General features: G+C 33.2%; 1 protein-coding gene across 2 annotated transcripts in view; it reads left to right on the top strand.

Moving 5' to 3' along the window:
• The window catches only part of SOS1 (SOS Ras/Rac guanine nucleotide exchange factor 1), a 160,480-nt gene that overhangs the window by 120,169 nt on the left and 23,654 nt on the right, over nucleotides 1-16,657 (top strand). For both annotated transcript variants that reach the window (XM_032652755.1, XM_032652754.1), the window contains exons 11-16: nucleotides 7,779-7,860; nucleotides 8,617-8,739; nucleotides 9,253-9,356; nucleotides 10,499-10,721; nucleotides 11,836-11,955; nucleotides 16,082-16,244. In XM_032652755.1, coding sequence (XP_032508646.1) covers nucleotides 7,779-7,860; nucleotides 8,617-8,739; nucleotides 9,253-9,356; nucleotides 10,499-10,721; nucleotides 11,836-11,955; nucleotides 16,082-16,244 — 815 coding nt within the window. The remainder of the gene's footprint in view (nucleotides 1-7,778; nucleotides 7,861-8,616; nucleotides 8,740-9,252; nucleotides 9,357-10,498; nucleotides 10,722-11,835; nucleotides 11,956-16,081; nucleotides 16,245-16,657) is intronic.

Below are 16,657 nucleotides of genomic sequence, written 5' to 3'. Positions count from 1 at the left end.
AACTTCCCTACATAGTAGGAAGTTTGACGATTGTAAAATACTGTGGAAAGAGCACTCACTGTTAGATTCACACCTTCACTCTATCACAGTTCCTTAAGGTTTTAGAACCTTAGTTTTCATCTCAAAAATCAACATCACAGCAGCTGTCTTAGAATATTGTTGGAAAGAATAAATGAAATATGTGAAAGCTCTTTATAAATATAAACTTATTTTCAAAGAATGCTTTTATTACAAAGACATAAAATCAAACCACAACTCTTATAAGTGCTATTCTTAAATAGTTGAATGTGTAAGTTAACTTCCATCTCCAAACTTTTTGCTTAAATATATTTCTATCTCTAGGATATGTGTGTTTCTGGGGACATTTCTCCAGTTTTGAAAGTCCTTCAAATGGGTTCTCAGTTTTCTCTGGAAACTATTCTGGCACCAGTTGAATCTGGTAGTTCTTTTGCTAGTCTTTTCCATAGTGAAATAATAGTGTTTTCCATAGGCTAATTTTAAAAGCAGTTTGGGCCCTTTAAGTGTATACCATTTGGTAGTAGCAGGCAGTAACTGAAGCATGTTGAATATAATGAAAGAAGACTTTGGGATTCCAATTTTACTATTGATTTTTCACCTAGAAAAATATACTGTAGTCAGTATATTCATTTTACTGACCCCAAAATAAAAAACAAATCAAAGCACAGAAAATTTAAATAAGCTGCCAAGGATTCTACATGAAAAATAGATTATTCTGTCATCTTTTTTTACATATGAAACTTATTTTGAGAGGTACAATTTTTCGTAATTAATATGACCTATTTATTTAGTTGATGACCATCAGCTTCTTTAAGATCTAGAATACAGCTTAAAAAAATGTTTTTATTCATTACCTGAAATTGGTAGTTGCAAAATTGTTATTTCTTTGCTACTTCTGCAGGAATTTTTAAGGTTATAAAGGTTCAGGTTATTCTTCTTGCCACATTATTCTGACTTTTGTGTCTTGGAAGATTCACAGAACTTTTTATCATAAACATTCTAAACTATTCATAGTTTTAAGTACCTTAGTTTTGGGTTCTTAGACTATTTAGAGTAGAATTAATCGTTAGATTCTTATCTATGTGAGGCAGAAGTTGTTTTTTTTTTCTTTCTGTAGAGCAATACAAGTGGCAGGTGCTAAAGAAGACTTACTAGTGTTTACTATCACAAGTCAGTGGTATTTATTTGATTTGGAAAATATTTTCAAGTTTCAAAATTTTTAATATAATTGTTTCTTTAAAGCTCCTATTGTTAATGATAAAAATTTTCTTTACTGCTTGCTTTATTTCACAGAACTGACTTATGATTATTAATAAGCAGTTATAGAACTACAATTAAATATTTTTTTTTCAGGGGACGGTGCCTTTTATTTTTTGAATGAGGAAACTTCAAAACAAGCAAAACTAGAACAGGCATAGCTTGATAGTTTTTCTTTAGTCTTGGCAGTCTTTTCTCCTTAACGTACACAATGCTAGCTAAGTCTGTAGACACAGTACTTTTGCTATGGTGTTTTATTAGTTACTTTTGATAGTTGCTCTCATTTACATTAATTTTTAGCTTTTGAATAGAATAACTTAAATGGTTTAATTCTAGTTAATATAAAACAATTTATAGAACTTTGCAAAGTTAGGTGTATTCAAATTTAAACTGACAAGATTTTTTACTTTTTTAAAATGTTATAAAGTTTTTTTAAAAATTCCTTTCATTAATTTCTTGAGGAATAAAAAGCCACTCTTGGGTTCAGAAGTGTTGTAGCTAAGTTTTTTGACATTTTTCTTTCCTATCTTATTTTGAAGCTTAATTGAATATTTTAATTTATGTCATAAATATATTACTAGTGTAACTAAAACCCGTAAGCAGCTTTCATGAATTGTGATTTACCGTACACACGGTACGTCTAATAATTAATAAGTATTAATTAGTAGCTTATTTGACTTCTGTAAGGTCTGTGACTGAATGTATTACTGGCAATATAGAATGTATTTTTAATAGACCATGTATGAACTTGTAAAACACGAAAGCAGCTAGTTTTTAAGGTCTTTTCCAGCTCAGATGGACTCTTGGTCCTCACTACAATGATAATAGATCAGCTATTTGTTTAAAGAACTGTTGGTCTGCTCTATTTAATTTTGGTTCAGTTGGTTGATAGGTATTTTACCAGAGAACATACAGTGCAAGTTGTGGCTTACACTGAAACAAAAACTAAAATTTAACTTGCATATTTTTATTACATTGTATAGAATTATAATAAAAGACATTGGCTGTAATAAATGAGAAAAATCCAATAACTAATAAGCACTACTTTCAGACATTATCATAAAAAACAGAAAACTTGTTTAACCTTACTTAATTCAGACTTCATTGTGGCTTCAACCAGCTTGATCACTCAAGTGTTTTAACAGTAATTTATGAAACAGAGCTATAGATCTTAGATGATCAATCCTTCACTTTATAGACCAAAACCCAAGGCCCCTGAAGTTTGTGATTTGCCAGAAATCATACTAGTTAATTGCAGAAAGAGGACTAGAAATTAGGTTTCTTGACTCTTGAAATAGAGTATACTTGATAACCATGTTACACTGACTCATGAATTTTTTCATTTTTAGAATATAATTTTTATTATGTATATTGAATAGTAAAAATAAAGAGAATTACTTGCTTAGTTTGAATTGCCAGTAATATAAACAGTTTGTTCACTTCTGGGCAAACACAGGTCTACTATGAAGATATAGTCAGAGTACTGTTATTTTTCTTACTGAAATAGGTAATAAATTCTGACTATAGATAACTTCTATTTTAATGCATAGATTTTAGTTTATATTTAGATGTTGGTCATTATAATTTTAGTTTTTAACAAAATCCAGTCAGTTTATTGGTGGTGTTTGCTCTGTAAATGTAGGTGAATTAGAAGGTGCTTAACTGTTGCTCAAAAGAATTGCAACAGGGTTTTATGTGGGATCTAATTTATAGTGCCTCAGGTCCAGTGTTTCTAGACATACAATAGTTAGTTAACTACATCAGAACTTCAGAATTCATCTGAAATGGTGTGGGGGGAAATTGTCTAGTCAAGTGGATCATTCTGCATCTGGTAAGGATGTGAAGAGACTTTTACCTACAGTAAGAAAGCACAAAGCAATATACATAAAAAGCAGAAGATGAAAGTAGGAATTTCACTTCTGTTACAGAGTTATAGGAAATAATTTAGTACAAATTAATTATTGAGACTTTAAAACAACATGGGTGAAGAAATATGGTATGTCTGGTTTTGATAGTCTCTCTTAGAGAAATGAGATGACTTTGTGGTAGGGGTCTTTCAGAACTGACATTACATGGAAATAAAAGCTTTTCATACTGAATTGTGGGGAAAAGGTGTTTCCCATGCATGGTGAATTTCTCTTTTAAAGAAAACGGTATTGAAAAAATTTAAGCCAGTTGATATTTTTCTTTAAAGTATTTACCGCTATTTTATGCCCTCATATAGAAAATTTGCAAAAAACTGCGTTAGATTTCTTTGGAGTTTGTGTCCTGTATAAGCTCAGTTCGGGTGTTTTAACTTTTAAAAAAATCTTTTGAACAAATTTTTGATCTATAGGGCAGTGCTGTTCTATTTTTAAACTCTCTGATTTTTTTTTTTAAGTGTGTGTGCGTCAGCATAGCGTCTGTTTCCTTTTTTAAGGAATTCAAGAGTGATTGTTTATAAATCCTTGTTGAGGAGCTTATTGTTTCTTGAAGCGTTTTAAATGGCTGTGTTAAAGGGAGAATTATCACATGAACAGACATCCTGATTAACGGTGTTTCACTATGGTGGTTGGGGGAGGGGTATTTACATAAATAACTCTCTATGTAACAAATATTTCATAAATTTATTGACCTTGCCAATAAAAATGTGTTAAAAAAGGATTAAATTTATCACCTCGAATCTAGTATGCTGTATTCTGAACATTAATGTAAATATACTCTGATTTCCTAAGATTTTGAAGAATTGTACAATAAAATATTATCAAAGAAAATAGCTTTAGAATGAGGGAGACAGGCAGCTAGAAGGCCAGCAGAAAATAGAAAACACGGCTCATATTTGAAATAGCCTGGGCCGAGACCGGGGACTTGATGGTAGAGTTGGCAGGTACTTGTACACACAGAGAGGTTGGGTAGACGGAGGCGGAGCAGCTAGTGAACATGGTGGACATCTGAGTCCAGGGCTTTGAGAGTAGAAAAGAGTGTTACCTAAAATGGTGAAGAAGAAAAACCACAGAGGATGTTTTTGCCATTTCTTGTATTGAAATCCATTAGGGGTTGTGTTTGAGAAAGAGGTTTGTGGAATTACATCCACTAGCGATAAACAGAAAGAGGAGAATATCGAAATAGTTGATTTTCAATTTCTCCACAAATATTTGTGCTTATGTTTTAAAACCAAATCAGCCTGGCTTTTATATTTTTAACGCATTTGCCTTCCATCTGTCTCTGAAACATCACTTTATAATACAGGTGGATAACAGAGGCAGTATAAAACTTAGCTATTATCATTGTCTGATAAATGTAAGTAGGTACTTTGTTTTCCTATAAAATTATATAACCTGTCCTTATTGACGGATACTTTTAAAATATCTAAGTATTTTAGTCCTTTGTATCATCAATAAGATAAAGGTTTCCAGTGATTAGTGTGACATATGTGTCACTGTCACTGAAATGGAGAAATCAATAGAAATAAAAATAGCTTCTGGAATATGGAATTTTGTGCAAAATTTCAAATATAGATGTTATGTCCTCTCTTAGTATAAGTTTTTCATTCATTAGCAATTTCCCACTGCTTTAGAAACTAGAAACAGAGCCTAAATTAATACAAGCCTGGGAATATATGCAGCCTTTAAGATGTTTTTTGAAAGTACTTAAACTCTTGCCAATTTTTCTTGGTTTATTTTTAGCTTCTGCTGGTTTTTTCTGTTGGCAAGACTGCTCTAATTTCTAATCAAGCTAAAAACAACTTAAACTTGAGTCACTTTAGAAGTTAATACAACAGTGATGATTGTGGGAGTGTTTATTGCACCGCCAGCTTCAGAAACTCCTCTTCTGAATAGTGTACAGGAAGGTACAGCTGCTACTTCCTAAAATCTGGAAGAAGGCTTAACAAGAATTACAGAATCACAATTAGACTGCTAATTTCTCAATGACTTTAGTGCCTTTAACCAAGATTAGCAGTTTACAGCTTCATTCTGAATTAATCATTTATGTGAATTTCTACAGTGATTATGTAACTCATGGATTCATTCTTTATATTTAGCTCTCACAGCTTTGGAAACCTTAACAGATCCTTTAATCCAGGGAGGTCAGATGATATGGCAGAAAAAAGCAGTAAATCAGAAATCACACGATCTAGATTCTGGTTCCATCTCTTTCACTCTATTGTGTGACTTTGGATAACTCTTAGTTACTTCTGTCATGTGTAGAAAGGGAAAAACAGCAGCCGCCCTGCTCACTTCACAGAAATCATATGGAATGAATTATGTGAATGCTCAGGACATCAGGAATTGATGTGATCCCTTTTGACTGATGTGGCACTGAGGCACATCATGACTTTCCCAGCATTGTCATCAGTTAGTAAAGCACTGAAATGGCCAGAAGTTTTGGTATAAGATGAAAAGGCTGTTTTAAAATAGTTTGCCTTTAAAAATAGCCAGTTTTCTTAAAACATACTTTAATTCACTTAGAACTTGCTTTTATTGTTTTTCAACTTAAAAGTATCTTTGATATCCCACAACTTTTTAGCCTGACTTAGGTGGCATTTGAGAAGTGGATCTGGATATTGATTTTAGGCTTTTAGACTAAAATAAACTTTTCTTTTAAAAAAGGGAGAGGTTACCCTTAATTTTGGAACACAGCTCAGGGATATTTGGAGCACTCTGTACTAAGGGTCTGGCCTCTCCAACAGTGACAGCTCAGCATCTCTACAGTGGCCACTGCTTTTGCTTCCTAAGTACATGATGTTTTGAGTAGCCTCACCTTTACATATAGATTTGCAGAACAGGAAGAAGATTCTTGAAAGGGAGGATTGTGATGAAACCGATATAAATCTCTGTTTTAAAATCTTGTACAGCCTTCTGTTTTAAAATCTTTTCTTCTGGTTGAGACATTAGTCTTTAACGTTTGAGGAACTCTGTAACTGAAGACAAACAATAAAATACCAACAAAGAGGAAATTACTAAAGGATTGTATCTATTTAAATCACTTTTATCAGTAACCCACTCTAGCCTCAGAAGGTATGAAGCTAAAGGAGAAGAGGGCCATTTAAAACCAATATATTTTTATTATGTAAATTTTTCTTTAACTTAAAAATTTATTATAATCTTAAATTCAAGGTTGTCTGATATTTAAATCAATTCATTATCTTGATGACCACATATACCAATAGACTGGAAATAGATTTCTATTTTATGATAAATCCATGAATTTGATTTTGGCCGGGGGGTAAGTTAACATAGTTATTTTATTTTAAGGCTCAATTTAGGGTGATTCTTAATCAGACAGAATCAGACTAAATAGAGATTTTCCATGCAAATGAATTTGATTCTGGCTAAATCCTATGCTAATAACAGACATTGTATTTCTTATAAAGAATCCATAGTGTGTAGCCTAACAAAAGTAAAGGTAGTTGCTACTCTCAATAAATTTATCATTAAATTATAGCTTACCATTCCTTAGTGATATGAAGCAGGAAAAGGATACTCCCAATAAAAACACTCAAGTTAATGAATTCTCCCCTCCTCCTTTTTAAAGACTCTTAAAACTAAATGTGGACCTTGATGAAATTTGAGTTACAGTGAGTGGTGAGTGTTTTTTTTATTCCCCATTATGGGAAGATGTCTCCCGCCACCCCCAACTCCCTTTATGCAGATGATAGCCCAGGTCTCTTGTGCTGATGACAGCAGCCTTTCTCCACAACTCTGGGAGAATATTGTCAAGGAGAGACTCAAGTAGGCAGGCCTGGAGAGGTGATCACACTCAGTCAGCTTCCTGCTTTACTTCATGAAGTATGAATGAAAAGCAAATCCTTTCATGGAAGGAGTTGAAGACTCCCCCGCTCTTGTGATTGAACTCTCATTGCGTCTACTTGCAATGAAAGTAATTAAAAGTTGTGAATAGAGCCAAATCAACATATTCTTACACATTTAATAGTTTTAATAACTTATAGGTATTTATAAGCATCTTTTAGCAGTTTTAATTAAGACTTTTAGCACATAAAACAATTTAGAAACTATTTAACTTAATCTACAACATTATGAGATCCAATTTCCAGTTGTATGCTCTATTAACATGATTTAAAGAAATCCAGATAACTAATCCAGATAAACTAGTCTGAAGAGCAGGAAAAGTAATGGGTTATTGCTGTGGCCTTTCTGTTTACAAGGGAGATAAACCAACTGGTGATGTTCTGAGATCCATGTAGCACATGGAAGCTTGCTTTTATGCTCTGCCTTTCTTCCCTTTGTATTCCTGTGGCCAATAATGAGTTTAATATCAGCTAGTCAGAGTGTGCAGAGGTCAAGAAATAAGTTGATGTAAAATTTTAGTATCAATGATTTTGCCACTAATTTAGGAAGAAACTAAAGTTAGCAGTTGATTTCAAAGTCCAAAGCATTCTGTGTGGTCAAAACATTTTGGGACTTTTAAAATTGACTATTTAATCTCTCTTGAAAATGTAAATAATAGTTTTAATCATTCTGAATAAAAGATTTTAATAAGATATTTTTCCTTTTTCTTCATAGATCCCAATTTTGTTCGGACATTTCTTACAACATATAGATCCTTTTGTAAACCTCAAGAACTACTGAGTCTTATAATAGAAAGGTCTGTCAATTTAAAATGTTTAAATTCTTTGTTCTTTTTTTTAATGAGATTGAGCTAAGATATGGAAATATATTGAATGAGCTTTAAGTTGTCGTTCATGAATACTTTAAGAAGAAAATCTCTTGGATGACCATTTATTTTATAACATGTTAGCTTTGATTATTTAAATACAAATATAGGCAGACTTTTTTACATGGAAACTCAGTATGTGAAATTTCAAATTTACAGAATTAATCAAGTTAAAGACTATAAAAATGTAGAATTTAGGCTCTGGAAATTCAAATTTTAATGATTTAAATGTTCTAAACAGAATTTTTCAAATACACCACATGTTGAGGAAAATAGAGTGAACAAGTACTGTCATCAAGAAAAGTGTTTCATGTACCCAAAGAGCAGTCAGCTTTTCAGAACTTACCCTTAAAAAGTTTTATGTTGGCTGATTCAGAGTAATTATACAAGCCAAAAATGAATATCATTCCCTTAACTTTATAATCACACTTATTTTTAGACTTTGCATGTGTTCTTTATTATGTTTCTAGTTGGTTTTATTTGTATTGGCAAGTATTAATTTCTTCTTAAAAATTAAATTATTAGTCTTTACATTATAGAATCCACTTGTTTTCACTGATGTGTATATCCTTAGTATTTTTTCCAGTGCTCTCTTGATTGTGCTGACTAGTGAAAAGATTTGTAGTTTTCTGTTTGCATAATTTGATATCATTGATCTTTTCATTAGTTTGTTCTGTTTTATGTTAGGTTTGAAATTCCAGAGCCTGAGCCAACAGAAGCTGATCGCATAGCTATAGAGAATGGAGATCAGCCCTTGAGTGCAGAACTAAAAAGGTTTAGAAAAGAATATATACAGCCTGTACAACTGCGGTAAGCATTGAATAAATAACTGAAGTAAATAAGCTTTTGTTGAATTTTTGTTTCAGAGTTAAATAAGGATGTTTCCCAAGCAAGGAGGAAGTAACATGTAAAATGAATGAAGTAAAGAGGAATTATCAGAAATTACTGTATAAGTCTTAATTAACATAGAATTTTGAAAGTGGTAAGCCACTTATAAGATTAAAGTTGACCCTTGAACAACGTGGGGGTTGAGGACACTGACCCTTGGCACAGTAGAAAATCCACAGTCAGCCCTCTGAATCTGTGGTTCTGCATCCACAGATTGAACCACCTGCCTAGGGTGTAGTACTGTGGTATAGATTTAGTGGGAAAAAAAAAATCCAAGTATAAGTGGAGCCGTGCAGTTCAAACCCTGTTATTCAAGGGTCAGCTGTATTTAATTTGGTAAGAGTTACTCTGTTTTCATTTATACCACTCATTGTGATAAATGTTTATGTCCGAGTTCCCATGTAATTCGATTCTTCTTCTGTGTTAATGCCATAGAGTATTAAATGTATGTCGGCACTGGGTAGAGCACCACTTCTACGATTTTGAAAGAGATGCAGATCTTTTGCAGCGAATGGAGGAATTTATTGGAACAGTAAGAGGTATTTTTTTTTTAAGTGCCTTAGTTTTATGTGTAATAAAAGTACCAATATGGTGACTATCAACTGACATCACTACTGCTCAGTGTAGTTAAGAGGTATTTGTAATAATGCCAGCATAACCAACTGGAAAAGTTAAAAATTTTTGCCAGTTTTGACCTACAAATTGTTTAATAATCATCCTGTTGATCCAATGAATTTTCATTTAGTAAATCAACTTACTGATATTTTGGAATTGGATAGAAAAAGTCTCAGTTTATGCTGTCTTAACACATCTGAAAATATGTGTCCCAAAGGACAATTAGGAACTGTTGTGCCATTATAACACCACGATGGAGGTTGACTGGGACACAATTAGGTGAATAGTGCATAACATATCAGAGAGGCAGTAGAGTATACTGAACCTGAGAGCCGAGGAACAAGAGTTCTCTTCCAAACACTGCCACTCATTAGATAAATGACTCTGGCAAAATCATTTTGATTCTTTAGACTTCAGTTTCCTTTTCAGTAACATGAGGAGCTAGGCTTGATGATCTCCAGTTCCCCTTCTAGTTTTAAAGATACTTTGATTGTATAGGTCTAAGGATGTCCTAGACAAACTTGTTTCTATTTCCATCATACACTTTAAATGAGAATCAAAAAATAAAGGGTTAAATAATAGTACTTTCATGCTTAGTACAGAATGAAGCCACATCAAAAGCTCACACAAAATGAAGGAGTCCTCTGCACTGTTTGGTTTATAAAATGCAAAGTTTGTTAGATTAACAGCTAATGTTGTATGTTCTATCATTATAAATCTTATTTGTGCAAGATATATCTTTTTTGGAGAGGATTATAAAATAATATTTTGAACTGAAGTTTAGAACAATAGAGGTGAAAAGTTTCTACAAATAAATTACTTTCTCTTATTTAAAAAGGATATGAAAGAATATATACCAAACTATTAACAGTGGTTATCCACTTGAAGAAAACTGAGATTGGGATAGGGAAACGGTAAAAGGGAACTTCATTTTTTAATTTTGATCATTTGAACTTTTTATAGCAAAGATATATTCAGGTATCACTTATACGATTTTAAACTATTTTTTAAAAATAAATTATTGACTAAAATGTTTAAACGTTATTTTTATGTAATGTTATTTCAGGTAAAGCAATGAAAAAGTGGGTTGAATCCATCACTAAAATAATCCAAAGGAAAAAAATTGCAAGAGACAATGGACCAGGTCATAATATTACATTTCAGAGTTCACCCCCTACAGTTGAGTGGCATATAAGCAGACCTGGGCACATAGAGACTTTTGACCTGCTCACCTTACACCCAATAGAAATTGCTCGACAACTCACTTTACTTGAATCAGATCTATATCGGTATGTAATTTGATGTTCAAGCTGAAAAATCCTTTCAAATGAGTTAACTTTTAAAATGAAATGCTGATTCCTGCCATGTAGGATTGTTATAAGACATAAATGAGATAGTACATGAAGTGTCTTGTAATAAGGCCTGATGTATGGAAGGCTCCTCTTTCACTCCCTCATCCTCTTTGCTCTATCTGGATTTACAGCCTCTCTCTTTCTGCAGTCACCCCTAGTTGGTAAAGTTAAGTTCAGATCCTGGCTTTACCAATTGTTGGCTTGGTATCCTTGGGCAACTTTAACCTTCTGGTGTAACTTTTATCCCTCTGCTGCTTAGTTTCCTCAAGAGTAAAATGAGGCTAATGATGGTACCTACTCCTGGAGCTGTTGTGCAAGGTTTAAAATAGTCCATATATTTACAGCATGTAGCACATTGCCCAGCACAGAGTAAGGGCTCAATGAGTTAGCTACTGCCATTGTCATTGAGAACTTAAGTCATTGCCATTTAGCCTTTTATAGTTTTCCTACATTGATATAATTACTATCTCAAAAACATGTCTGTTTCTAGTTTTAAATTTGGACTATTTAGATTTCAAACTATTTTATTTTGTAAAAACTAAATGAAAAAAGGAACTAAATTTATAGATCTCCCACCAAAAATCATCACTGTTCCCAAAATCAGTGTTAGAATGTATTTTATTTCTTTCCCAGTACCCTTCCCAGGAGGGTTTTTTTCCCCCTCCTTTAGGAGGGGAAAAAAAAAAAAAGATTTATGAATGCAGTGATTACTATACCCTCATTGGACTGATTATTATAACATTATCATTTATTTAAAAGTATTATCCCAAACTACTTTCTCACCCTAATTTGTTAGATAATATTTATAAGCGCTGGGAAAGATACTATGAAGAAATCCCAACCTTGCCCAAAGCAAAATGCTACTATAAAGCAGTAAAAAAAAAAAAAGTACACAGGTACATGCATACAAAGTTTTTTTAAATCTATAGAAAATGATGCAAAATTATAATGTTTTTGTTCTTATTTTCATAAACCTCTTATCTCATTTACTTAATAAAACAGTATACTAGAGGGAAAAGTATCACATAGAATTATGTCTTGATGATTTTAGAGCTGTACAGCCATCAGAGTTAGTTGGAAGTGTGTGGACAAAGGAAGACAAAGAAATTAATTCTCCTAATCTTCTGAAAATGATCCGGCATACCACTAATCTCACTCTGTGGTTTGAGAAGTAAGTATTACTGATCTTCTTACATTTCATAGCAGTTATGTTATAAATTTCACTGCAATTCTATTTGTCTCATGTTTTTTTGTTGTTCCTCTGTTCCTCCTTTTTTTTGCACTGAGTGAATAATTTTCTAATGCAGCATTTTAAGTTACTTTATTAATGATTGTTTTTAGGTTTGCCACATACATCATAACAGAATTAGCTTCAGATTTATACCAGAATTCTAGTGATATGTAGAAATGTTACTCCTCTGTGGCTCTATTCACTCCCTCCCTTTTGTGGTATTGTAATATATATTACATATAATTAACGATGTAAATCTAACAATACGTTGTTATAATTATTGCTTTACTACCATTTGCCATTATTTTCTTAGCCTGTTACAGCTTTGCTCTCACCCACTCTTTGTGTAGTTATTGGCAATGTATTTCACATACATTACATTTCTCTATGTTATAGGCCCAACAATACATTACATACACATTATTTTATACAATTGCTTTTTAAATCAGTTAAGAAAAGCAATAAGGAAAAAAATAGGCATTTATAGTGTTTTTTATAATCATATAATTACCTTTACCAGTGTCTTTGTGTGGATTCATATTACCATCTGGGGTCACTTGCTTTCAGCTTGAAGAACTTGCGGTACAATTTCTTGTATGGTGGGTCTGCTAGCAACAAATTCTCTTAGTTTTTGTTTATATGGGAAGGTCTTTATTTTGCCTTCATTTTTTAAACAATACCTCTGTCTTCAAGTTTAACTATTTTTTTCTTCTGTCAGTTCAAATGGACTATTGAGCTCCTCTAGTAAAATTTTTATTTTAACTATTGTACTTTTCAAATCCAGAGTTTCCATTTGGTTTCTTTTATAATTCCTGTGTCTTTTAGGATACTCCCTATTGGTGCACATTGTAATCATACCCCCCCTTTACTTTTAAAATATACTTTCCTTTAGTTCTGTGAACAAATTCAGAATGGCTACTTTGAAATCTTTTTTTGTTAAATCTGACATATCACGTCTGTCTTGCAGGCAGTTTACTGTTGCCTGTGTTTTCCCCCAGTGAAGCCTGACATTTTAGAGGTCAGAGGGGTAGGGAGCCCTGTGTTCTTGGCTGTCTGGGCTAACTGCCCCCCACCCTACTAACCCTGCGAGGTTCTCTGAGGAATGAGGGTAGAGGAAGTCTTGGTTCAGATACTACAAACTCTTGCCTCTCTTACTGAATTGTTGTACATTTTCCTGAATAGATGTTTCTCTGTCTTTTTTTTTTAATTAATTATTTGTTTGTTCGTTTATTTATTTATTTATTTTTGGCTGCATTGGGTCTTCATTGCTGCATGCAGACCTTCTCTAGCTGCAGCGAATGGGGGCTACTCTTCATTGCGGTGGCTTCTCTTGTTGTGGAACATGGGCTCTAGTCACGCAAGCTTCATTAGTTGTGGCACGTGGGCTCAGTAGTTGTGGCTCACGGGCTCTAGAGCACAGGCTCAGTAGCTGTGGTGCACGGGCTTAGTTGCTCTGCGGCATGTGGGATCTTCCCGGACCAGGGATCGAACCCATGTTCCCTGCATTGGCAGGCGGATTCTTAACCGCTGCACCACCAGAGAAGTCCGAGTAGATGTTTCTTTATTTGCCATTTGCTCTTAGGGCCATTTCCAGAGACTGCTAGAACTTTATGTATATAATTATATATATAATTTTCACCAGTTTCCCTGAGGAGTAAGTAAACAGAACTTCTTACACTGTCATGTCAAAAGTCCAGAATCTCAATACAATTTTATAATTGGAGCCACATATTAGAGTTTTATGTATTGGCCATATTTTTTATGATCTTGACCCATATTTTATAAGGGTGATATGAAGTTGCCACAGATCATATTGGCATTATCAGAACACAAGACCAGTGACATAAAGGAATGACTGGAATGTGAGCTAGAGTGTGGATAAAGACCAGAAAGCAATTCCTAACGAGAAATAAGTCATCTGAAAGTTAGGACTTCCTTCTATTTATGTTATTACTTCTTAGCCTCTAAAAAGTAAAACTTTGGAATTTGCCCGCTAACTGTTGCTTCCTGATTTCTTCTTTATCAAGTCAAATAACTACACTTCAGTTGCAGAAGCGCTTTGCCATCATAATAATTAAAAGTTATGTCTATAAAGAGGAAACATGACTCATAAGACATACAGACCATTTTCATTTCTGTCCTATTTTTTAATAGATTACTGAGAAGGCGGCCATTTCCTGACCTTTTTCCTTTCTCTTTTTGCTTTTTTTAATTGTGGTAAGATTTTTTTCAGTGTACAAATACAGTATTATCTATAGGCATAATGTGCAGCAGATCTCTAGAATTTATTTATCTGGTGTAAATAAGTGCTAATCAACATGAACATTTATACATGTTGACTAGCAACTCCCCATTTCCCCCTCCCCCAGCCCCTGGCAACCATCATTTTGTTCTTTGCTTCTATGAGTCTATTTTAGATACCTCATATATGTAGAATCATGCAGTATTTGTCCTTCTATGACTGGCTTATTTCACTTAGCATAATGTCCTCAGTGTTCATCCATGTTGTCACATATTGCAAGATTTCCTGCTTTTTTGACTGAATAATATTCCATGATACATATATTTCTCATTTTCTTTATCCTTTCATTTGCAGATGGACATGTAGGTTGTTTCCACATTTGGCTATTGTGAATAGTGCTGCAATGAACATGGGAGTGCTAATATCTCTTTGAGATTACAGTACTTTTGGATAAATACCTAGAAGTAGGATTGCTGATCATATGATAGTTCTATTTTTAATTTTTTTTGAGGAGCCTCCATACTGTTTTCCATAGTGGCTACATCATTTTGCATTCTCACCATTAACATTGTACAAGGGTTCCAGTTTCTGCCTTTTCAGTGGAAGAGGTTCTTGTTCATTTGCCACAGTGGTTTTTTAGCCATAGATGTGCATTAGAATTGAAGTCACTTCCGGATAAATCATCCCAGACTTACCTGGTTTTTTATAAAAGCTCCACAGGTGATCTCATTGTGTACACCTAGTTAATATCAACTGAGTTTTTAAAAAAAATGTAAACATATTATACTTGTATCATGCCTTTTAAAATGTCTAGATAATTAGTTAGCTGGTACATGATTTGTAGACATCTGACGCTTTAATGCATAAACATGTTTAATTTGATAAGGCAAATTTATTTTGATAGTTTTGCAGTGTTTTTTTTTTTTTCAGTGTTAGATCAGCCTCACCAGAGAATAGTGTAATCCACAACTTTACATTTTTGTTAATGTTTAATCTTGATTTATTTTTTCCATATGTGTATTTTATTTTTTCTTAGATTGAGTTGTTTACTATCACATTATTGAAAACCAAGTTTAAAATATTTTCTTTACTGATAAGTAATTAGTAAATAAAAATTTTTCTCAAATACTAGAAATAGAGAGTAAATGCTCACTGAGGAATTCTTTTTTGAGCATAGCTTACTTTTAGCTATTTAGTTGGATGTATATGTACTTTCCAAGGATTCTTGGTATTTAAATGTAAAGAGCTTTTGTTTTCATTGACTTTTTTATTCTTTCTAAATAATTAAAAATTTTTTATTCTGAATGGTGGTAAAATACTTTCATTCACTTTTTAACATTATAGTGCTTATCTAAAGAGCTGTTCTTAGAAATGTAGGTAATTATTTCTGTATGTCAAAGAAAGAAATTAAGCATTAATCACTAAAATCTTACAATTAGATGAAGAATAAGAGGCAGAGAATTCTAAAATTTGAGAATAATTTCCCTAGAACACACCCACATCCTAAAGACCAGCATACATTCAACAAGATGATAGACTGATCAGAGAACTCCAATACTGAGAGAGAATGCACCAAATATAATAGGAAGAATGACTGACCGGTTGACTGTATCAGTCTGGAAAACAGTGACAAGCAGCATGCCTGACCGAAGGCATTGCCTTCTCTTCCATTCACCTACTATTTACCTGCCATTCTGAATACGTATTCTCTACTGTTACACTATAGCTGCCCTCCATTCCATTTTGTTTGCTAAATTCTTTAAATCATATCTTCGTTGGGAAAACTCCAAATTTTTTAATTCACTTTTTGTCTTTGATTCCCAGATGTATTGTAGAAACTGAAAACTTAGAAGAAAGAGTAGCTGTGGTGAGTCGAATAATTGAGATTCTGCAAGTCTTTCAAGAGCTGAACAACTTCAATGGTGTCCTTGAGGTTGTCAGTGCTATGAACTCATCACCTGTATACAGACTAGACCACACGTTTGAGGTAGGTTTGCTTATCTAAAGGTGTTTTTTCCATTCCCTGTTCCTAGGAATCAGGATGTTAACAATTATGACCTTTAATTTTTACATGCCTCATCTATCTTTTCAGTAACAGCTGAAATGATGGAATTACCTAAATTTTGTATTGAATTGGTTGCTCTTTGTAAATTAGGCAGTCTCATTAAAATGTATTCACAGGTCCTAGCCTAAGTTAGAAGAATAAAAAGATTTCACCACCTTATTTGTAATATAATGTACAACTAAACGCTCACATACTTGTTTGAGGAATGGCAAGATAAGATAGATTTCTCACACACACACACTTTTTCTTTACGTTTGTACTAGGGTCTATGAAGATAGTCTCTTTGAAGCAGTATTATCATTCTTAGAATCAAACTGATACTGTTGTGTTTGGGC

The sequence above is a fragment of the Phocoena sinus genome, chromosome 13 (assembly GCF_008692025.1).
Source record: "Phocoena sinus isolate mPhoSin1 chromosome 13, mPhoSin1.pri, whole genome shotgun sequence".
Lineage (NCBI taxonomy): Eukaryota > Metazoa > Chordata > Mammalia > Artiodactyla > Phocoenidae > Phocoena > Phocoena sinus.
The sequence above is the reverse complement of the archived record's forward strand: the minus strand, read 5'-3'. Positions and strand labels throughout refer to the sequence as shown.